The following is a 23,951-nucleotide window of genomic DNA, read 5'->3' as shown; positions in this document are numbered from 1 at the left end:
TATTAATTTCATCCTGTTCCACCATTATGCAAAATATCAACAAATAATGACCTGTAGTAAGTAAAAGCCCACCATTGGCAAGTACTACAGCAATCAGAATGAGAAAATATGTTTCAAGTGATTTGTGGTGATTTCTTTCCTGAAACAATTCCATGGAAACGTTTATGCCACCAGTCTGTGGGGTGTAATTTGTAGACGGTCCCTAAAACAGACAGCAGCCAGGACGTTGATTTAAGAGCTTTTCTTGCACAGATATCGATAGGAGCAACATGTCACTGTGATTTTTGTTGATACGGTGTCCTATGCTGTCCTCAACAAACTACAGCCGTAATGAAATGCAATTGGGTTGATTAAGCTGATTGCGGGGTAAATGAAAACCGAATATCCAGCGAATATCGAACCTGCAGCTGACTTTTACCCGCTAAAAAAGCCTCTTTTAGTTAATGAACTAGTCTCAGATTACAACATAGATTTATTGTCCCTCACTGAGACGTGGCTGCATCCTGATGATTGTGTCAGTCTAAATGAATATACTCCCTCCAGTCATATCAATTCACAGGTTCCTAGAGAAATTGGGCGAGGAGGTGGAGTTGCTGCTATTTTTAACTCCAGTCTATCAATTAATCCTAAACCTAAACTCAGCTACAAATCATTTGAATGTCTGGTTCTTAGTCTTCCATGCCAATCCAGGAACCACCAACAGCCAATCATATTTGCCGTAGTTTACCGTGCTCCAAGGGCTTATACTGAATTTTTAAAGGAATTCCCTGAGTTTTTATCAAACTTAGTCCTAAAGACCGATAAAATTATTATTGTTGGTGACTTTAATATTCATGTTGATAATAATAAAGATTGCCTTAGCGTAGCATTTATTTCAATACTAGACTCTATTGGTTTCAGTCAGTGTGTGCACAAACCTACTCATTGTGGTAACCATACACTTGACCTTGTATTATCGTACGGTGTCGCAATTGAAAATTTAACAGTACTTCCGCGCAATCCAGTTCTATCAGACCATAATTTAATAACCTTTGATTTTTCAATAACTGAATATATGCCACTAATAACAAATTCATTTTCTAGATGTCTACCTGATAGTGCTGTAGCTAAATTTAAGGAAATAATCCCAATTACATTTAAACCCGTATTAGCAGTAGATATAAACAACAAATTCTTTAAAACCCTGAGCTCCATTGAGATCGACCACCTCGTCGATAGCTCTGCAGACTCATTACGATTAACATTAGACTCAATAGCGCCTCTTAAAAAGAAAAATGTCAAACATAGTAAATTAGCTCCGTGGTATAATTCCCAGACAAATGAGTTAAAACAATTATCAAGAAAACTAGAAAGGAAGTGGCGCTCCAGCAACAATGTTGAAAATCTAATAGACTGGAAGAATAGTGTTAAAGAATATAAAAAGGCTCTCCACAAAGCAAGAGCCGCCTGCTATTCAAAACTAATAGAAGACAATAAAAACAACCCCAGGTTTCTCTTCAGCACTGTAGCCAGGCTGACAGAGAGTCACACCTCCACCGAACCCAGTATTCCTCGATCCCTAAATAGCAATATCTTTATGACCTTTTTTAATGATAAAATTCAAACTATTAGAAATAAAATCAACCATCTCCTGCCCTCAATTGGCACTAATACCCTCCCAACAACAGAGATCTCAGAAACGGCTGAGAATCCTACCCATTACTTAGACAGCTTCTCTCTGATCACCCGTGATCAGTTTACCAAATTAATCTCAGGTTCTAAACCTGTAACAACCTGTATCTTAGATTCCATTCCTACCAAATTACTTAAAGAAATTCTGCCCCTAATTGATAGTTCGTTACTTAACATTATCAATCTGTCATTATCATCAGGTTATGTACCACAGTCTTTTAAAATAGCTGTCATCAAACCCCTACTCAAAAAACCCACCCTAGACCCAGAGGTTTTAGCCAATTACAGGCCAATATCTAATCTCCCCTTCATTTCTAAAATCTTAGAAAAAGTGGTAGCCAATCAGCTGTGTGAGTTTCTCCAGGAAAATAATATAAATTAAGACTTTTAATCAGGGTTTAGAGCCAATCACAGTACAGAGACAGCCTTGGCAAAAGTCACTAATGACCTTTTAATAGCCTCAGATCAGGGACTTGTGTCTGTCCTCGTTCTGTTAGATCTCAGTGCAGCATTCGACACAATTGACCATCAAATTTTATTACAAAGACTGAAACAGTTAATTAACATTAATGGAACCGCCCTTAACTGGTTTAAATCGTATTTTTCTGATCGCTCCCAATTTGTGCAAATTAATGATGAGTCATCTGTGCGCACCAAAGTTAATCATGGTGTTCCACAGGGCTCTGTGCTAGGCCCAATTTTATTCTCATTATATATGCTTCCACTAGGAAACATTATCAGGACACACTCGGTAAATTTCCTCTGCTATGCGGATGACACCCAGTTATATTTGTCAATAAAACCTGAACAAAGTAATCAATTAACTAAACTTCGAACATGTCTCAAGGACATAAAAACCTGGATGACCCGCAATTTTCTCTTATTAAACTCAGACAAAACAGAGGTTATAATACTTGGCCCCAAACACCTTAGAGATGCATTATCTAATGATATAGCTGCGCTAGACGACATTGCCCTTGCTTCCAATGAAACAGTCAGGAACTTGGGAGTGATCTTCGATCCTGATTTATCCTTTAATAGTCACTTAAAACAAATTTCTAGACCGCTTTTTTCCACTTGCGTAATATTTCAAAAATTAGACATGTCCTTTCACAAAAAGATGCAGAAAAACTAGTCCACGCCTTTGTTACATCGAGACTGGACTATTGTAATTCATTATTATCAGGCTCCAGCAGTAAGTCGTTAAAGACTCTACAGCTTGTCCAAAATGCCGCAGCACGTGTCCTGACGAAAACAAAGAGAAGAGAGCACATTTCTCCAATATTAGCATCGCTACACTGGCTTCCAGTTAAATCTAGAATAGAATTTAAAATTCTCCTCCACACCTTCAAGGCCCTTAATAATATAGCGCCTTTATACCTTAAAGAGCTGTTAATACCTTATAAACCCACTAGAGCACTCCGCTCCCAGAATTCAAGCCTACTTGTCGTCCCTAAATTCTCTAAAAGTAGAGTAGGAGAGCTTTTAGCCATCAAGCCCCTCGGCTGTGGAATAATCGACCACTTTCAGTTCGGGAGGCAGTCACCATCTGTTCGTTTAAAAGTAGGCTCAAAACCTTCCTTTTTGATAAAGCTTATAGTTAGAGCTAATTAGTGCGCCAGAACGTTACTTGTTCTATTTTATGACATATGACACACGGAGCTTCTCTTTCCAGCTTCTCCTTCCTCTTCTCCATCCCTATCCCCCTTCCCCGGAATCCCTTTGCTTTATCACCCGCAGATCCAGGGCCTCTGTGGCCGCACCATGGATTGCGGTTTGTGGATCGCGCACCGGGGGTCGCGGTGTTGGATCCAGTGTGGCGGATTCTGAGTCATGTGGGCTGATCGTGGTGGTGGTGGCGGACCCTGTGTCGCGTTGGCATTAGGCACGGGCGGTGGACCAGGACCGCGGTGGTGGCTTGTGATGGGTCCTCCTGGTGGGCGGCGGTGGACGGTGACTGAGGACTGGAGTGGCGTCTGGTCTGGATGGTGGATCGTGGTCTAGATGGTTGCTGAGCATGGACTGTGCTTGCAGCGGGACTGCTTGGCATGTCATGTTGGGGTTGTCCTTCGGGATGTCTACCCTCATCAATGCTGCTAGAGACTTTGATTATTGATGATGTTTTCCTGCACGTGGCATCGATTGCACTTCTGTCCGTCCTGGGAGAGGGATCCCTCACATGTGGCTCTCTCTGAGGTTTCTACATATTTTTACCCTGTTAAAAGGGTTTTTTGTAGTTTTTCCTTACTCTTGCTGAGGGTTAAGGACAGAGGATGTCACACCCTGTTAAAGCCCTATGAGATGAATTGTAATTTGTGAATATGGGCTATACAAATAAAATTTGATTGATTGAGTGATTGATTAAGTGCAGCTTTAGAACATAATAGGGCTCTATGATCAATATACCAGATTCTGCGTCAGATATCTGTATTAATAATGATCTTAGTATAGGCCATATTGTGATTGATTGATTGAGTGTCATCAATATCACACATAGCTTGTTGTTATCTGAAATATGAAGAACATCGGCATGAAATTAAGAAACGATCTGGATCTGTAAAGGAAAAGCCAGAATTTCGTTGGGGAAAGCATTGATTTAGATTGACTTTTATTATCAATAACTTGTCCTTTGCCCTAAACCTTAAACCTTAAAGTTGCATTGTACATGAAGTCATGAAGCTGGAAAATATCATTATTTTGTATATCCGTAGACTGACCGTAGTCATGTTGTTGAATCATTTAGACCGAATTAAAATGGAATAAAACATATTTTAAAATTATATATTACTTGTTGTGTCTCTGTCGAAAGATATAGTGTTTAATATTTCCGAAAGCAAGTGAAGGTAGCAAGTCTCGTCAGAAAAGCAGTGAGCATCGAGATTTGAATAAACAGACCAATCAGCGGCCTCGCAGGGCGGAAGCCGCGAGCTCTCCTTCACTGTGGACCAATCAGCGCGCGTTAGCGTTGTTTTCCTTGCCTTTTGAATTGAGCTGGCGCAGCAGGCTGATACCGTCTCTGGGCCATTATGAAGTTGATAGCTATCTGCGGACTAAAGCGGCCACAATTCGAATTTTGCCTGTTTTCACATATAAAGGACAGCATGTGTTGATACGAGCTTGAGAGTCGGAGACATGTTACTTTCTTGGTGAGGAGAGTTTTGGACCGAAGAGGAATTACCAGGAACTGTTCATAGTGTTGTGCACTCACTAGCCCGGTAGCTAGCTGCGTTAGCTTGAGAGCTAGTTCACTTTGACTGGCTAAGCAGCCGGTTGATATCCGAAGTCTTCGTTTTCTGGTTCTTTTCTGTGTTTTCAACTAGTTCACTGAAGTAGTGCCCACTAAACAAGCGGTGAGTTTGGTCTACTTCGAGTTTCTTTCTCTTGCACAATACAAACCACATGACTTTAGTTAACTTCTGGTCGTGTAAGTAAAGGAATGTGGTGCCACTGTTCAAGCAGCTAAAGTTAACTGGCCGTGAGATTAGGTTTAACAGAATTCTATTGCTGTCCTATCATTTTTGTCTCTCATCACAGAAACACTAGGTGAACACGAGAGCAGGAAAAGGGACGTTAGCTATGACTTCATATAAATAAACCTAATTAGTCATTTTTTTTGAATGGATGATGCTTCTTTAACGTTGCAACTGTCTCTTTTAGTCATAACCATCAATATGACTAAATATGTTGCCAACACTGAGACTTGTACTGTGCTGAACACAACTTATCTGCTGCTACTTTTCATTGGGCCTGGCGGACACATTTTCAAGGCTGCTGTTATGTAAACAACCCAACATATTAAAAAGTTTCAGAGACCAACTTTTCATTCACATCGCCTACTTTCCACCAAAGTTATCACAGTTCACAAAGATGTTGCTTTCTCTCCAGTCGAATTGTCAAACTCGGGCAGCATTTTTGCATTTGAAGTCTTGCCAAGTGTTTTTTTGGCTTTGGTTTGACAGTTGTCACCCTTCTCCTTTTTTTCCTTGTTGCTATTCTTTCTCCCTCCTCTCTACCTCACCATGTTCTCCCCCTGTGTCTCCCTCTGTTCGTTCCCTGTAACTTTTGATAGTTTGGACAGCTGGTGCCTCCTAAGGTTCCTGCCATGGCTGACAGCAGCATAGTTACTTTAGGGACAGCCCGGAGCCTGTTGGTGGATTCTTCGGTCTATGATTCGAGGATCGGCGAAACCACCAAGGACCATGTATTTCTTGGCATGGCATCTGAAGATGGGGACGGTCAGTCTGCAACGGCGTAATGTTCTTCTCCTATCTCTCATTCTCTCTAATCTCTAAATTCCCAAACTAAAGTGCTGCTGTGGTTTATATATAAAGCAGATATACCATGTGTGACCTTCGGTGTCAGTGAAGGTGATCCCTTCAGGTGATTACAAATTTGGATTCCCTATATTCCACTCAAAATACATTATTCAACTAATTCTTGACTTCTACAATACATGTTTAGACATGCACTCAGTTTCCAGTTAATTGGATACAAGCTAATACTACAAAACTAAATCCTACGTTTACAAAAGTTAAGTCTAATTTTGTAGGAATGGTTTACAACTTCTATGATTGAATACATCATTGCACATGTGTGTGTTTGTGCAGTTCAGCATGAGAAGCAGTTTGGGTTTGGTGGACCTGATTTAATCTTTGAGCCAAGATTCCCGGAAGGTGACAAATTTACATATTGGTTATTTTCCAGGAGCCACTCCTCCAGCTAAGGAGGGTGTAATACTGTGAACTGTAATGATAGCACTGAAGAATTTTGAAAATAAAATTTTTAGAACATAGTTTGTTTTCATAAAGTGGTGAAAGATCAATTAATTGGACGAATGGGTAATAATGCTAATATTTATTCACACAACAGAAATACATACTCACAAGCTTGACAAACAATATATGTCTTCCGACACATCTACATTCATTTAAGTAATGGGTCATTCATTTGGACTTAAGTTTGTTGATTACAAAAATATATGACAATAACTCAGGTGCAGATGAGTTCACATCTGTTTAGGCTCAACACAGATATGGTATTTTTTTTGTTCTGGGAAATTGCTCGACCACTAAATAATGTGAATCTGTGCCTCCAGAATATTGTCTCAGTACATGTATTGTTTTTCTCTTATAACTCTACCTACAGGGACCCTTATATAGATGATGGTATGAAACAATGAGAATGTATTTGTGAAGTTCAAAAATATTTTTAATACTCTAGTAGCAGTAGCTAATATGTTGTTTCCAAATATCCTCTGTTTTTATTTCGAAGTTGAAATTAGTTCTCATGTTCTCCTATAAGGACTATACTGAATATTGGCCTTCTCTGTTACTTGTATGTTAATAACCTAATTTCTATGCAGTCCTCTTTTTATCTTGCTCTTAATCAATTATAAAGTGTATTGGCTGACTGGTGCCACTGCCTGTTGGTTAGAATGAGAAAACAGATCACCTCCCAGAGATGACATGCTTCTTGATCTGTCCCTTTTCCAATTCTTCTTTCTTCCACTGTGGTCCACTGGTGTCTATTAAGGCATGAGTTTATATGTGTTACATCCCCCCTCCTCCATGTTCACTCTGTCCCTCTGTTGCTCCCTCAGATATGCTGCCAAAAGTGGAGACGAGGGTTGTTCTGGTGGGAGAAGCAGGCAGAAACGGAGCACTGGTCAAAGCGCTGCAGGTACAGCATTCATCTATTAACCCTGACAGTCCACTGGGGTTCACTGGTTCCTATTAAGGTGGCAAACGTTACTGGATTTGATAAGTAGGACATGGAAACTCTGTTTTGAAGGGCACGCTGATGTTGCTGGGTTAAAACAGTGAATAGATGAAAACCTTAGCTTCTGTTCATTGTTGAATTTGCTCCAATTACCTGTATGTGTTCAGAGTCTGAGCTAGTATGACAGGATACACTAGCCTGGATGCCAGACGAACTTAGCACTGCCCACAACATTTTAGGTCGGGCAGTTCGGTCTGGAGTCGCTCCGTTGAGGAAAAATTATGCCCGACCGGGCCAATCAGATTGTCAGGGCGGGTTTTCAACAAACATGCCTGCCGCTGGAGAGCTGAGATGTGTAGATGCTGCCATTGAGTCTGTTTTAGAAGACATCGACAGCGCATTCATTTTGAAAGAGGAACAGAGAACGTGGAGGCGACGCCAAAGCACCGCGCTAATCCCTATCGCCCCGGCGCTTGGCTGTTCACAACGGACACTGAAGCGACGGTGAACCGCCGGGCAGCGCTAATATATCACCCGTTGATCCAGTAGATTAAAAGCATATACTTACTTGTTGCTCCAACATTAAGCAACAGCGTCCCAACATGTGTCCTCCTTGGTGTTGTCTTTATACGACATGTTCCGAGGATCATACAACTCACTGCACTTCTCCACTTCAATTATTAATTTAATTTCATCCATGTTGAAGAACCTCTCCGCTGTTTGCTCCATTAAATGTCGGGTGTCGGGGGTAAATTATGTATTCTCCACTCAAGCCTATGTGGAGGATACGTAGTCCCCCCTCTCTCTCTCTTTTTATCTGTATCACTGCTTGTGTGGCTGTAGTGGATGGGCAGAGGGGGACATTTAATAATGTCATTGGTCAAATTAAAACGCCAGGACAACAGAAGGGGACTTCAAAGTATGGGATGCATATTTGATCATTTATATCATATAAAATATGTCATCAATATCGTTTAAAATGGTTTTTCAGTGTGTTTCCTGGTGCGATACGCTCGCATCAAGCGCAAAAAATAGACTCGACGCCGAAACGATCGCTGCACGGCTTTGTGCCAGTCACACCGGAGGCTGAAGCACCGCGCTGCGCCAAGGCTGCCTCGTGGTGCTTCAGCCTCCGGTGTGACCGGCACAAAGTTTTAACATGGGAGTGGATGGGAGCCAGCTGTAATTTAAGGCTTGGCGCTGCGCTGAAGCGTCCGGGGTGAACCCGGCGTTAGTAAATAACTCACAATGCGTTGCTTAGCATCTTAGTATCCAATTGAGCGAAGAGGAATTTTACTTCCTGGTCAGTTGAAACACGCCCCATAATCACAGCCCAATGGAGCGGTCTCAGACGCATATTCTGACTAGAATTGTGAGTCTGACAACGTCAGGCTAAGGATAGACAATACCTAAATACAATTTATCAACCTTCATTGAAGAAATTAAAATATGACTAATTTTAACAATAACATTGAAAGAATGGATCCTGCTATTGAATTTGAAGTTTTGTATTATATGTATCATGCAAACATTACTGAGAAAGTAACGTGCCACTGACTATTTGATATATTGTATTTTAAAAGCATAATTTCATCCCTGGTTGAAAATTGTGTTCATGCCATATGATTTCAGTTTCTCTCATGCCATATTTAATGATATATTATACCTTATGGATAGAATAGAACTAGTTCTATTTGGTGCTGTTTAGGGCTGCCTCTAACAACTATTTTTCTATCGATTAATCTGTCGACTATTTTACTGATTAGTCGATTAATCTGAACGAATAATTTTCCTCCGAAAAGATCAAATTGACCGTTTCATTCCATTTCCGAAGCGCATTACCGAAAAGCCAGGAGCCTCCTATTCACCCCCCTGTTAAACCTTCGTGACGTTTACATGGGCTGCGATGCGCCTCGCGCCCTGCACCGATGGTTTCGAAATCGAGTCTGTCGAGTTCGCTTAATAATGTGCGTGAGACAGACTGGGTATTATTGTTGACATCTTTATTTGGGTCCTACTGTCTGACCCCGCCCCCCACATTCATTGCCTCATCCTATTGGTCCACAACATACCAACATAGGGGTTTCCTCGGGGGGGCGGGTCCGGTGTAAACCTGGCGTTAAGTAGTGATATGGGGGAGAGCGTGGCCTAGGGGATAGAGCGGGTGTTCTGCAACAAGCGGGTGTTCTGCAACAAGAAGGTTGCTGGTTCGAATCCCACTCTTTCCCATCTGCATGCCTAAGTGTCCATGGCAAGATACTGAATCCCTAAAATGGCCCCTCATGAATGCTGAGTGATCTAAAAATGTAAGTCGCTTTGGACAAAAGCGTCAGCTAAATGACATGTAATGTAATGTAATGATATTGAAGAAGAACATAAATTCATAATTTGTGTGGGTCCGACGATTCGCTTTAAAATATTGATGCCGACGCATTTTCAGCGTCGACGTCATCGATGACGTTGACTAATCGCGGCAGCCCTAGTGCTGTTATTTATAAGAGGAAAAAAGTAGGGATGTCCCGATACAACTTTTTCACTTCCGATACGATACCGATATTTTAGCCTTGAGTATTGGCCGATACCGATATCAATACGATACGATATAGGCACAAATCATACATATATTTATTCCTTATTTTGTTGTGTGGAATGTTAGAAAAGGCTTGATAAAGTGATGTTACTGTTACTGATGTTGTAGTGATATAACAGAAAACAATAGTCAGCAACAGTAGGTATAGGAAAAACTGACCCATTTATTATTAACCAATTGGTTACATAAATTTTAACCTTCAACATAAGAGTATTACCTCAACAAATCCAATAAAAACAAAATGTTATATTTAAAGTGCAAAATAACCACTGGTTACCAACGTCATTATACAATTGAATAGAATAAATTAAATTTTAAAGTGCAAACAATTCAAGTTCACTTCAGTTATTTTTCTACTGTCAGCATATGTTGGAAACAACTGTGGGCAGGGACAAAAACAACACAATATTGTCCACTGTCCAACTGCTCTAAGTTAAGAGTTCACACAGCTCCAGTTTCACTGACTGACTGTGCCCAAAACAAGACTTAGTCTTCACTGAAGAATAGAGTGTACACACAATAAACATATCACTCTAATAACAAGAACATAAAACAAATAATAATCAGTCAGTGCTGACTACCCTTACTCCTCCTTCTCCACTTTCTGCAGTCCGAGCATAATGTAGAGATTTTTTTTTAAGAAGATAAGCATTTCAGCATGCTGTGCTGTCAGCCTGCTCCTGTGCTCCTCAATGATTATTGACGCTGTGCTGAAGAGCCTTTCACTCTCCACACTCGTGCAGGGAGCACAGAGGAATTTAGCTGCTGTTGCTGCCATGGTGGGGAGTCGAGCTTGTTTTAGGCTCCAGTAGTGTAAAGGGTTGCTCTTCCGTTCAATCGGAGCCTCACAGAAGTAGCTCTCCATTTCACAGATTGCCCCTGTGGTGATCTGGTCAGACGGACCTGCTGCTGTGCTGCTCTCCTCCAGTATTTCGTCAAAGATGCTGCCAAGGCTGCTGCTTGCACCCGCCATCCGTGGAGTCTTGTTCACTGGCTCAGTCACATCAGGTGGAGGCGTGGTCTTCAGCTCTTCTTCTACTTTACATACCGCTGCCTTTAACGCTGCTTTTGCATGTCCCAGGTTTTCCGGGTTTGTGAAGTACCTGGCATAAATATAAAATGTATAAAATAATGTAACATGTATATTTTAGAGCTTTTTAAACCCAGTCCCCACACATTTGTGCTCACAGAAAGAAACACAGTCATGATAATGTAAACAGTGATTCTAATCTGTAACCTGTAATCTTATTTTATGCAGTCACAACACAGTCACATAGGCTACAACCAACTCACTGTAAACAGTACAGTTTTTCTCATATACATCAGATTAGGCTAAATAAATGTAAGAATTTAACATAAATTCCCTTACTTGTCTTTATAACGTGGATCCAGCAGTGTTGCCACGGTGTAGAGGGGCTCGGATTCCACATGCCTGAAACGTCTGTGGACTGCATCCAGAAGGGTGGCTTTCATAGTTAGGATCCCATGATCATCTTCACTCTCCTTACTGAGAAACCGTACCAGTGCATGGACAGAGGGGATGACATCGGCTGTGGTAGCAGAGGCGGCACTGACTAGAGTTGTTAGCTCTTCAAAGGGGGTCAGAACCTTTGAGGTCTTCTCTAACAGCCCCCACTGGTTTGCTGTTAGAATGGCTGGCAGGGTGTGGTTTTCTTCAGATGAGTAGGCATGCAGTGGCCGTTTTTGATGAATGAGGCTGTCAATCATGTACTTCGTACTGCTCCATCGTGTCTGGACATCCTGCTGGAGACGTTTTGGTGTGACATTCAGCTATATTTGCAGGTCTTCAAGGCTTGAATAAGCCTTGGGGGAATGTTTGAAGTGGCCCACTATTTTTCTCCCGTTGGCTAGTGCATCACTTACAGCTCGCTGTGACAAGACCCCTTCATGGACTACAAGCTGAAGAGTGTGAGCAAAACATCCTAAGCTTGACACACCTAGCTGATTCATTGCCTTTTTCATGTTAGCAGCATTGTCTCTTAAAACGACATGGACCTTATTTTTCTCAATCTTCCAGTTATGCAGCATCTCCTCCATGGCGTGCATGATTGCATCAGCTGTGTGCGATCCCCTGAATTCACGTGCATTTAACACTGCTCTCTGCAGTGTGAAGTCAGTGTCCATCCAGTGCGCAGTCAGGCTCAACAGAGACAGCGGACGATGGTCTGAGCTCCAGATGTCGGTGGTGAAGCTTATAGCATTTGCCTTCTCCACGTGTGCGGCAATACACTTTTTAACCTCTTCGTGCATCCGGGGTATAGTTTTGTCTACAATGTAGTGGCGGCTAGGAATAACGTAGCGAGGTTCGAGGTGCTCCATTAAGCGTTTAAAACCGACATTACTCACCACCGACATGGGCTGGTCATCAAGCACAATAAACTGGGCTATCTTTTCTGTTATGGCCATTGCCTTTTTGCTGTCCCGTGGTAGTTTGTCACGTCTTGCAAAGCTTTCGGCCAGCGTGGGTTGCTGAAGCGAGCCAGAGGCTTGTTGCTTCGCCTTGCTGCTCTCGCGAAAATCCTCATGTTCTTTTTTGTGGTGTTTTTTCAAATGTGCGATGAGGTTGCTTGTATTGAACCTTCCTGGTTCTGTCCCTCCACGGGACACTTGCGCCTGACAAATGTTGCATTTAGCTGCAACGTCTTTGTCCGAGTTTACGGTAAAATACTTCCACACAGCCGACATCACTACACCTTGCTGCAGGCACACACGTTGTCGTTGTTGTGATCACGTGGGCTGTGCATGCTGGATCAGAAACGCTCTTCTTCCGCGGCCGGCACCAACGTTAATTAAGGGGCATTACCACCTACTAGAGTCACCTATTATAGAAGTCCTGGAGCGGTAAATGGACAGCTTATATCGGAGCGCTTATATCGGAGTTTTTAGATTCAGTCCGATAAAATCCGATATTCACTTTTTTGGCTGATATCGGACTGATTTCCGATATCAATATCGGATCGGGACATCCCTAGAAAAAAGTTTATTCATACACTCATATCGTGTGAAAGGAGTGGCATCATGTCATGAGATGTTGAGCTGTTCAGTCCAAACAAAGGAGCTGAGCTACTGACTGGACGCAAAGATTTGTTCTATCCAGCCACTAAATTTCATCAGTATCAATAGTTTTTGCTTAAACCTGCTGTAAAACACAAAATGATTAGGGGAAAATATAACATCCCTGGTGGAGGTAACCAGTGACTATGTAACCTCTTTCAATGTCATGTTTAAGTAATTCCACACATTCATTGTTTACTGCCACAAGTGTGTTGAGACCCAAGGTTGACTGGACGTGCCTCTGCACTTCATTGGTAGCGCTGTATCAGACCCAAGTTACAGTTCAATGTTTCAGGGAAAAATGTATTGTTCGTCAAGTGATGGATCTTGGAAGTTTTTGTGTTTGGTACAACAGCTTCAGTTGTTATGTTGTTACTAAAGAAGAACTAAAGGTATGTTTCTTTTCTAAACTATGTGTGTGTAATTGAGAGTTAGAGAGACACCCTTTTCTTCCAATCCTTTACCCTCTCACACACACACACACAACTCCTGCTCGTCTATGGAGATGAGGCGTGTTCATGCAGGGGGTCCTGGTGTAATATTTAGCAGCCTGCACAGCTGTAATCACTTACAATATTAAAGTGCAGCTTCTGCATAGAATTTGTGTTCTTACCTCTCCCAATGTCTGTTATCAACCATCAGTGGTCTCTCAGATCTAAGAACACCGTAGACTACCTGGTATTCTCTTACAATTGTCAACTTTTTAATGTAACTAATTTCATTAATGTCTTTTCCTGCTTTTTTTTAACAGAGCCAAGATTTTTTTTCTTCAAAAAAAAATGTGCATGATAACACTGTTGAAACCTGCAGTTTTGTTTTTTGTTTTCACAAGGATATTTATATGTCAGTCCGATGTGTTTGTGTCTGCTCCAGTGAGCAGCATCTAGTTTTGTGTCTTTGAGTAGTACCACGTGAAGGTGATTTGGAGGTGTGGCAGCCGACTAAGTGCTGCTGGAATGACTTCCTTCCCAGGTCTCCTGAGTCATGTCACTTCTGAAGGCTTCCTGCTTCAATCATATATTTCTCCCTGCCAATCTGCAGCACAGCCACATCCAAAGACATCTGCCGACAGCTCCATCAGAGTGCCCCCGATTGTCTGCCTGACCGCCCACCGCCATCACTCAGACAACCCACAGAAAAAGAGGGGCCCCCCCTTACCATTTCTTCATGTCCCCTTTCTGTTCGGTTTTCTTCTCTGCCTCCTCCCTCCCAACGGCTTGCACTTTTATATATATTTTTAACGGAAACTTCTCCCCAGTCTACCCCCATGGAGCCTGATAGTTGTTTGAAGTCACTGTCTTTAGACTTTGCAAGAACAAGGGCTCCACCCCTTCTCATACTCGCCACACACTCCCCCTCATCCCTATACTCACACATCCTCTCTTCTGTCCTCATGTAAGGTTGATTTGTATGAATTTGTCTCCAGCCTTCTTTTTTTAAGTCTCTTTGTTTCTCATTCCCCCCCCCCATCTTCTCTTCTCATTCATTTTTACATTCTGCTCTTTTTTCAAATGACAGTGTTTAACATCCACTTCCTGCTGGCTGGTTTTTACAGGCCGTCAGAGTAATGGAGGTACCAGTGGTAAAGATAAGAGAAAGCGAGGCGGGCGCCGAGGAGAAAGTGATGATAAAATCTATAGTCAATATGGTACAGTACAGTCTCTGTCTCTTCGAATGACTGTCACTTTGATGGGAACTTTGGGAGGTGCTGCATGAGTTTTAATTCCCACTGGTTGCTCACTTAATCATTGTGCATGGCCAACTCACTGAAGGGGAAATTTATTTTTTTGGTGAATATTAAAAAATGTGATGTGATACTTTATATTTGGACGGCTCTGTAACAGAGATTTGCACTCATGTCAATGCAACTTACTAGGCTAAGCAGAAATATGAAAACCTGTTCCAAAGGCTCTATTTAATATCATGGTATTTAAAAAGTGCTAATCTCTAGCTGATATTGTTAGAATTGTAAGTATAACTCAGAAAAAAAGTATTTGTAGACAAAAGATCTCATAAGACTGACCTTGAAATGGGATCAGTGGCAATGCATCTAAGAAGCTTTGGTTTTTGAGTTACATCTTCTCTTAAAGAAATTGTTTGTCTGTTGGGGTTTTGCCAAATAAGTACATTTATTTTCTTTCTGAGAGTGACGCAAGAAGATCAATAATGATTTCATACCTTGCAGAACTGGAGTCAGGATGTGGTAAGCTTAGCTACCTTGGAAGCGGAGGAAACAGCTAGGCTCGCTAAGTCTAGAGTTAAAAAAGACACCTACATACAAACAACACCTCAAAAACTTACTGATTTACACAGTGTCTTTTTTTAAAGTAATGATTTGTAATTTCAGAAGTGTAATGTTTTTGAACTAGAGTTTCCCGCTAAAGCATAGATTGCCATATTTTGTTCCTGAGGGTTTCAATCTTGTACCAAAATCTGGCAACCACCATACTCCTGCTGTGCCTGAGTGCAACCCCACGATCCTCGTCGATGGCTGTAGACCTCAGGGTCACTATTTTATTCTTAAATACTTTTTCTCCAAATATGGTTTCTGTCATTTTAGGTAGTTCGTATAACACTGATTTGTTATCACTTATTCAAGTCTCTAGCAATTTTAGTCTGTACAAATTGGTTGAGACCCGTGATTCGTCCTTCACGTGTTTCAAGGCCATCTCCTATTTCCTTAAATAGCCAAATGCTCTTTGGGATTATTGCTGTTGGAAAGACAGATTCTCCAGGCCGTAATAAAGAACATTTCTCTGCAGTTGGAAGAATCACTTCCTGGTCCCAAGATAAACATTTCTATTGTAGATAGACTTGAACAAGAGCTAATATATTTAGTCTTAAGCTGTATAAATAATGCATTTGGGAACTGTGGACCCACAAAAGCTGTTTCCATCTGTTTAAGGTTTTCACAAAAGGGAATACGCATCCTGACCCCAGTTCCGAATTTAAGACACAGACATAATTGAATTGATCTTCTCATCTCCTCCTATCATCAAGGCAAAAAAGTGTGTCTCCCAAAATGTGTAACCGTTCCTCTAACACAGAAGTGTCCGAAGAAATTTGTATCCTAACAGTGCAATAACTATTTTTGTTCTAACTGTGTTTTGTTTGTGTATACGCTTTACTCTGCAGATGCCTCCCCCGTTCTTTGCCTTTTGTCCTGTGTAACCTACTGGAACTTCTGTTAGCTTTATAGGTTTTTGTATTCTCAGGTTTACAGGTAGCATGAGTCATTTCACCTTCTCTGCTCTGCCTCCTCTAAAAACAAGCAGCCTGACAGCTTGTTTGTGATTCAAGGTTTGCTCATTGAATCAAAGCAGAGTTGTTTGAATCTGCGGCTTTGGAATTATTGTTTTCATATAGCAACCCTGAGCGTTTTGCAGCGAAAGACAATATTATGCTCATATGTGTAAAAGGGACTGTGCACTGTAGTGCTTTCTGCAACCATTTATCTTGGTGCATTGATGGGAAGAAATAGTCTCACAAAAATTAGCTTAACTACAGCTTCCTACTGCTACCGGTAGATACAATTTACAGCTCCCTAATACCACAATTTTGACAATGAATTAAGTCACTGGATAAAAGGCCTCACATGTCACATTTAGAGTTATTTCCTCACTCAGTAGATTCCATTAACTTTACACTGTGTCAGTGTTACGGTTGAACAATAAATGTTATCCAAATTGCAATGATAACAGGAACTGAATCTTTGATTGTTCAAATGTGTCACAACAGACCATAAGAAATTAAGACCATCTAAGTCTCTTTAATTTGAAAGCTTTGAAAATGACAGTACTGTACACATACGAGTATGCAAAGGGTGGTTGAAAATTGGAGATTGAATTAACTAAATATTAACCAACAGCCTTACTAACCAGGCTAACTTGCGTACTGTCTCTATTGTCATTTACAGATTGATTGTGGGCTTAAAATATTGTTATTCTTTCTCTCCAGGACATCAACATCCCATGCATAATGTCGAAGAATGTCCAGGAGTTTGGAGATGAAGAGGGCACCGATTTTGAGACAGTGTTTGTCCTCACAGACTTTGATTCCCCGGACTACAGCTACCTCTATAAACGTGACAACCGCATTATTGGGCCTCCTGTTGTGCTGCACTGTGCTGCGAAGGAAGAAGTAAGTCGTTGACTCACAACATATTGATTTAAGGCAAAGGATCAGGGGCATGAAATCTGCCTCGAATTAGATTCACAAAACTATGAAGTAATTCAATTGATACAAACATGGTAAATGCAGCATTTTCTCCACCTTGGTCAGATTAATGCTGCTTCAGACTTTTTAACCAGGAATTCTAATTTGAAATGAACAGTTTAACTCAGTAATGATCAGTTCGTGGAAATAAGTGTCTGCTTGTTGTGTGGAAAGCACCCACCAAAGTCCAGCCATAGAATATAGATTTTTAGAAAGCAGGGTGAAGAAACACAGAGGTATTATTACTCTGAACTGGGTGATGAGCAGGCGCTACCCTTCCCTGCTGTGCTGTCACATGGGATGCTAATGTTGAACACCAGCAGTGTGTCCTGACTGTCTGCTATCATTATGGTAGCACTCAGCAATTTGTCAGTTGAAGACAGCTATGTAATGTAACTGCGTTTAGATCGTATTGCAGAGCATCATAAGTCTGTATATCTATCAAAACCAGGGGATGTGGGGTTGGGCCATTTTGCAATCTTTCACCTTGGCAAACAATTATCTGCCGAAAACGTATTGTGGTCCAATTGTTTTTCTTATTCTTTCCCTATTCTGGATTGAATTGATTATCATCCAGATTCTTGTGATATTCTGTCATAGCTGTGAAAGTATAATTTACGTGTCTTACAAAAAAAAGTAATGTAAAATTCCAATTTTTTTAATGGACTTAAAACATAATTAAAAATTATTCTTGCTCTTTGCTATTGTTTTCCCCCCACAGCCTCTACAGTTTTCATGTCGTCCTCTGTACTCCACCACCATGCTTAACTTGTCACTGTGTTTCACCGGCTTCAGGAACAAAGAGGAAATGGTGAGCTCATTAATTTACAATCATGAACATTTTACAGGAATGTTAATATAGGTATTTCATTTTTTATTAATTCTATGTTAAAAGATCTGGGCTCTTAACAACACTCGGTCTTTTAAATCGTGAGGGTGTAGTGAAAATGCAAGAGTTTATTACAACGATAAATAGACATGGCTGATTGGAAAGTAATCGGTAATTGCAGATTTAAACTGATGAAAAGTATAATCAAAATGCTTTATAATAAGAAGCATTTCTCATATATCCTGGGAAAGGTGACTTTTATTTAATTGTTTTCCCTCTAGTCTAGGAGTAAGGGCAGAGGATGTTGTTCCTTGTACAGATTGTTAAAATCTATCAGGCAGATGTGAATATGGGCTATACAAATACATTTTGATTGATTTGAAATTTTCTGCACCTAATTTATAAACCAAAGGGCTGAATCCTAGAAACACCACTTGATACAGCTCAAAACCATTCAACAGCTCTGCCAACTACACTAATCAAAATGCAAATAAAGTTGATCCCTCTGCCAAACAGTTTCATCAACAACTGAATGTTAAAACCTTTTGTAGAGGGAGAAATGTGTTTGTGTGTTTTTGGAAATTGAGGATATATGTATCAGGAACATATCTTGAGGAGAACAAATGAAGTGAAACACTAAAGCGCAAAACCACAGGCACAGACATTAGCAGCACCACAAATTCACATCCAGGTCCCTTTGCACACTTTCAAACTAATATGATGAATGTATTGGGTCCTGCAACATGTTTGCATTAAAAACACTACTTTATATTCATCAGTGATTTTAATAGGCAAGACATTATACTGTAGCCTGTTTCTACCTGCACAAGCTCAACAGACTCTTTTATATATATATAAAACCCAAAACTACAATCAAGTTCTCTTAACAAAAAACCTCTGCTTTGACACATTGAAGTGGCCCAGCAAGAGTCTGGAGTATTGGCTGTCCACCAACAGTCCCTGTCAGACCTGTAGTTTTCCTTCCGCTTTGCTACAAGGAAAAAAAACTAATATTTGAATTGTTTTATCACAAAGTCACTATGTTGTTCACTGTGTTTGTCCGGAAAATGTTTGCCATCCTACCCGAATGTTAATGTTCGTCCAAAACCTGTTCCCCTCATCACTATTTGGCAGAGGCACCTTTGCTGCATCCTAGGTTTAGTGTCAAATAAGACAATTGTTTTTGGTTAATTAAGCGAGAAAGTTGATTCCCCCTAGAGAAGAACAATAATGGTCCATTAGGGCTGTGCAATAAAGCGCATTTTGATCGTGATTTAGATTTTTGGTGGGTCAAACAATTTCCAAACTAATATAATCGAGTTGAAACGATTTATTTGGCATTTGGATGGATGTTTGAGGCTCCAATGTTTCGGGCACAGACTCCACCTGGCCATAGGTGAGTAGCAATTATTCTTATTAGACAAATGCCTTGAGGGTTAGATTAGTGATGATACTCAGCTCAGTGAACCAGATAATGCTGGGTTTACACCGGGTGCTGAAGCGCCGCGCAGCCGCCTGACTGTTCACACCGGACCCGCATTTTTCCGAGCCGGTCAGCCACGATTCTCTGCTTGTTGTTGTATGTAACCCGTTCAAAGTAGGGGTTCGGGGTAAATGATGACGGTCCTCATAGCCATCCCCACATTTTTTTTAAGGGGAAATTTCTAAGTTCTCAGCTACAAAATGTTTTTTGGAGAGAAATTCTGAAAAAATGCATCATGTTTTTAAACTCAAAACTAATCGTTTGAATAATCGTGATCTCAATATTGTCCAAAATAATCGTGATTATGATTTTTTTTTTTTTTTCATAATTCGAGCAGCCCTATGGTCCAGCCAGATCAGGTGGTCTAATAATGCAATACTGCATTCAACACGACAGAGCTTGACAGAATCTGCAAAGGAGAAAGGCATAGACTTCCCAAAGCTTGTGGAGCCTGAGTCATTCATTAATAGCAGTATAAACAACCTACATGCTTAGCAAATTGTTTGTCATATTCCATGTTGATATTTATTGTCCCACTTTGTGCTCAGCCTATATGTGTTATTTTTGTTGTCCATGTAGAAGAACTTGGTGAATCTGGTTCATCACATGGGAGGAACCATCCGCAAAGACTTCAGCACCAAGGTCACTCATCTTATCGCCTACTCTACTCATGGGGAGAAATACAGGGTATGTCAACTTTTTTTTTTAGCTCTTGTCATTCAGTCGTACTCTGCCTTCATCTGTCAGAATATACCACTGTGCAGTGGAGCAGGGCACTTTGTCAAAAAATGGACATCTCTGCTTCTCTAATAAATTATCTTACTTTATCATTTTAGAATTGTTAAAAGTTAATACACATTTAGACAAGTTAACCTAAAATATACATTACCTTATTTTTATGTAATTTCAATTAAAACATTGCTGCCACCATTTGAATGGTTAACCACACTTTCAAATAATCAATAGTTGATATTTATTCCCATTCCTACGTGGAATTAGTAGAATCATTTAAACTTTTTGTTGTCAGCATTATTCACTTATCTGTGTGAAATCGAGATGTTTTATTTATTGTCATTTCAATACATTGGACAGATAAAATGCCAAAGCAGTTTTTACTGAGGATACCAAGATAAATGTTTGTTTTACTTGTGTAGTGTTACTGCAGTATTTATTCACTACTTGGTGGTGGTCTGGCACATAAGGAAAAATAGAAGCAGTGCCCCAAATCCTAACTATCCATTAAGATCAGAATAGTGCTGACACAGAAATGCGTACAAGAAGTTTAAAAACAGATCAATGTGAAATGAAGGAGCCAAAATAAAAATTAAACTTGAAACTTTACTAGCAAACAATGTGGCTGCAGCACTTTGTCGTGTTCAGAAAGTTGCAATTACAAAGCCAGTTTTTTTTTTTTATCCATCTGGATTTTTTCCTGTTTAACTCCTCTCCTGATTGTAATGCGCTTTCTCTCCTCTCTAGTTAAACAAAACGAATGAGCAGGGCATTATTAGTTGCTCTCAGCCTAGCTTGAATCCCAGTTTCTAATTCTGATGACAGAAAGTGCTTATTTATTTCCCAGATGGATCCTTTTTAAACCGAGCTCAATACTTCGCCTTCTCTATAGGGATACACAGAGATAAAGGGATAAATAGATTATTAGACTGACATTTATCTTTCTCAATTCAAATGAACAGATGATTTATGTTGTTTCCTCTTTCAATCATCCTTGGAAAGGATGTTCAATAAAATTTGACATGTGACATGCAGTCAAGGCTGTTTCCCATTTTAAAGTGTGATGCTGACAGAAAAAAGGAGGGGGAAAAAACTTTCTTTTAATGATGTAGCCTGTCATCATTTTTTTGTGTCTAAAGTGGAAACTGTTTGTTGATTTTGAGTGACAGGGCGATCAGAAGGAATAAAAACAGCCCAGATTTCTGTACTGGAACTATTTGAAGGTCTTCTAGTTTGAAAACCGGGAAGTGGAAAATCTTGTGTGCTTGTTTGTCTTAATATGTCTCCCTCTGTTTACTCATTTTTGTTTTTTTTGCTTTCCTCTCCACTCTTTGCTGTGCTTTATTTTGTCCTCACCTTTTAGCTGGCGGTGTGTTTGGGGACCCCTATCCTCACTCCCTCGTGGATTCATAAGGCCTGGGAGAGAAGAGATGACGTGTGAGTTGAAAATCCTTGAAGGAATCCTATGAATCATTCTGCCGTTGAAACTCGTGTTTTTATTTGCAAATGAAAATTAAACTGAGTTATTGTAAAAAGTTAATCTGGGGCATTGGTGTGAGGAATTCTCACATCCAGGTTAGCAATAAAATACACAAATTCACTAAGCTCCGATGCGAACTCTTTTAATCTACAGCAAAAAGCAATGTACAAAGCATTCAGTTGGCATCTTTTCATTTTTAGCAGGTTAAAATGACAAACAGGCAGGTTATATCAATTCTTGCTGAAGGCAAAGGTGAAACTGTTGTCTGCTTTGTGTGCTCTCTCCAAGCCAGTATCTGTATATACTGAAAGATTGTGTGTGTGAGAGAAGACACTTCACCCAGTTATACTGCTGTGCATTTGTGAGTGGACTATATAAAACCACTTTCTCTGCAAGTGCAACAGCTCCAGCAGTGTGAGACGTCTTGTCTCTTGGTGATTGCGTCACATCAATTTCATGGTTGGAAATTCCAAGTTAAACTTTCATTCCTTAAGGATTAAGTATCTCAGGAAAAATGAGGTGTGCTCGATTAAGTCAGCTTCACCTGTTGTGTCAATGTGCCACATATTTAGTTGCTGTATAAATATTGTAGCAGAGTGTAACAGCACACAACAAGTATTTAGAGTTGAATTGGGATTGTGTCCCCAAAAACTATGATCATGGCACCCATTACGAAATGTAGGTTTTTGGTTTTATTGCTGAAAAGCTCCTCAGGAAGTAATATGAAATGTATCACTTATACTTAAGCCGAGGTAAAACAAATTTACAAAGAAAGACATACAGCGTAGAGAGGCTGGGCTATATGACTTCAAATCACGATTATTTCAAACTCTTTCCTCGATTATGATTAATGAACAATTATTTTATTGGAGGTGGAGGAAGGACATGTAGCAGGGTGATGTAGGACCAACCTAGCGGAAACTCGACAGTTTGTGAATTCACTTATAGAGAAAAATAGTAACCCAACATGAGCAAATTAGGTAGTTTCGAGGTTATAAATATAGGTTTCAATGTATTTGATTAATTGCCCAGCCCTATTACATATCTTTTGTAATGGTGTTATGTGGCGCCTTCAAGTGGACAGCGACTACAATTTGAGATATAGTATTCGTTGAGCAAGACATTTTAATCAATAATCAATCAATAATCAACACTTTTGTGTTGTAGATGTAATTTAAGAAAAAAACTGAAGTAATTCAACTAAAATCCAAATATTTGAGTTTAAAAATAACTCTAAATGAAATTCTAAAAGTTTTGTCTGATCTAAAGTTGTATGAGCATAATAACCAATTGTTTTATGTGCACATTCACAGGCATTTTGTGTGAATGAAAAGATTTTTACCTGAACACAAACCCAGTTGTTGAAATGAAGGCACAGTTTGACATTCCCTTGTTTCTCTCTGCCTCATGTATTCAGGCACTTCCATGCTGGAGAAGAGGAGTTTCGAACAGAGTTCAAAGTTCCTCCCTTCCAGGACTGCACCCTGAGTTTTTTGGGTTTCTCAGAAGAGGAGAAGGCCAACATGGAGGAGCGCACTCTTAAACATGGTCAGTGCTGCAGCACACAAGGATGTGTCTTAGCATCGTTGCAGTCGTATTTCTGTAGTAAGCAAGCTTCAGAGATACTGATGCTGTTCAGTGGTTAGACTTTCATTCTAGTTGCTTTGGTTTTGGAAAAGCATTATAACATAGTTCCAATCCCCAAACTCTTTGTATAACAAGTATCCTTCTTTCTGGAGTTCTGGCCAGTTTCATCAATCTGCTCTCCCTCACAACTCTTCAAGGGGACATATTATGAAATTCCACTTTTGTAGTGCTTTTACACGTTAATTTGGGTATCTGGCATGTCTGTTATCCCAAAAACTCTGGAAAAAAACAATTCCCCCGATTTGCAGTGGTTCCTCTATGTCAGAAGCGATACGCTAGAGTGCGTCGAATGGGATTACGACCAAAATAAACGTCAGTCACACCACGGCCATGTAGGGAGTCTCGCTACATGGCCTTGGACTTTTGTTACAGACAAAACAGGTCAATCTGAGGAGGGCTGTTTTAGACATGGTAAAAAGGTGCTGTTTTAAATTATCCTTGTGGTATTTTGACCAAAATATGTTACAGACATTTCATAAAGACCCCAAGGAACCATATAAATTTGTGGTGA

At 40.3% G+C, this 23,951-nt stretch overlaps 1 protein-coding gene across 4 annotated transcripts in view; it reads left to right on the top strand.

Annotated features, from left to right (window-relative positions):
• Nucleotides 1–4,694: 4,694 nt before the first annotated feature.
• The window catches only part of ect2 (epithelial cell transforming 2), a 46,096-nt gene continuing 26,839 nt past the window's right edge, over nt 4,695–23,951 (top strand). For 2 of the 4 annotated variants that reach the window (XM_062396185.1, XM_062396182.1), the window contains exons 1-9: nt 4,695–5,021; nt 5,741–5,906; nt 7,271–7,350; nt 14,610–14,702; nt 17,012–17,194; nt 17,991–18,080; nt 20,161–20,268; nt 21,677–21,750; nt 23,211–23,341. In XM_062396185.1, coding sequence (XP_062252169.1) covers nt 5,774–5,906; nt 7,271–7,350; nt 14,610–14,702; nt 17,012–17,194; nt 17,991–18,080; nt 20,161–20,268; nt 21,677–21,750; nt 23,211–23,341 — 892 coding nt within the window. In that variant the 5' untranslated portion in view covers nt 4,695–5,021; nt 5,741–5,773. The remainder of the gene's footprint in view (nt 5,022–5,740; nt 5,907–7,270; nt 7,351–14,609; nt 14,703–17,011; nt 17,195–17,990; nt 18,081–20,160; nt 20,269–21,676; nt 21,751–23,210; nt 23,342–23,951) is intronic. The other 2 variants (XM_062396186.1, XM_062396183.1) reach the window with 1 other exon arrangement.

This window comes from Platichthys flesus, chromosome 9 (genome assembly GCF_949316205.1).
Source record: "Platichthys flesus chromosome 9, fPlaFle2.1, whole genome shotgun sequence".
Lineage (NCBI taxonomy): Eukaryota > Metazoa > Chordata > Actinopteri > Pleuronectiformes > Pleuronectidae > Platichthys > Platichthys flesus.
This window is presented reverse-complemented; position numbering and strand designations above follow the sequence as displayed.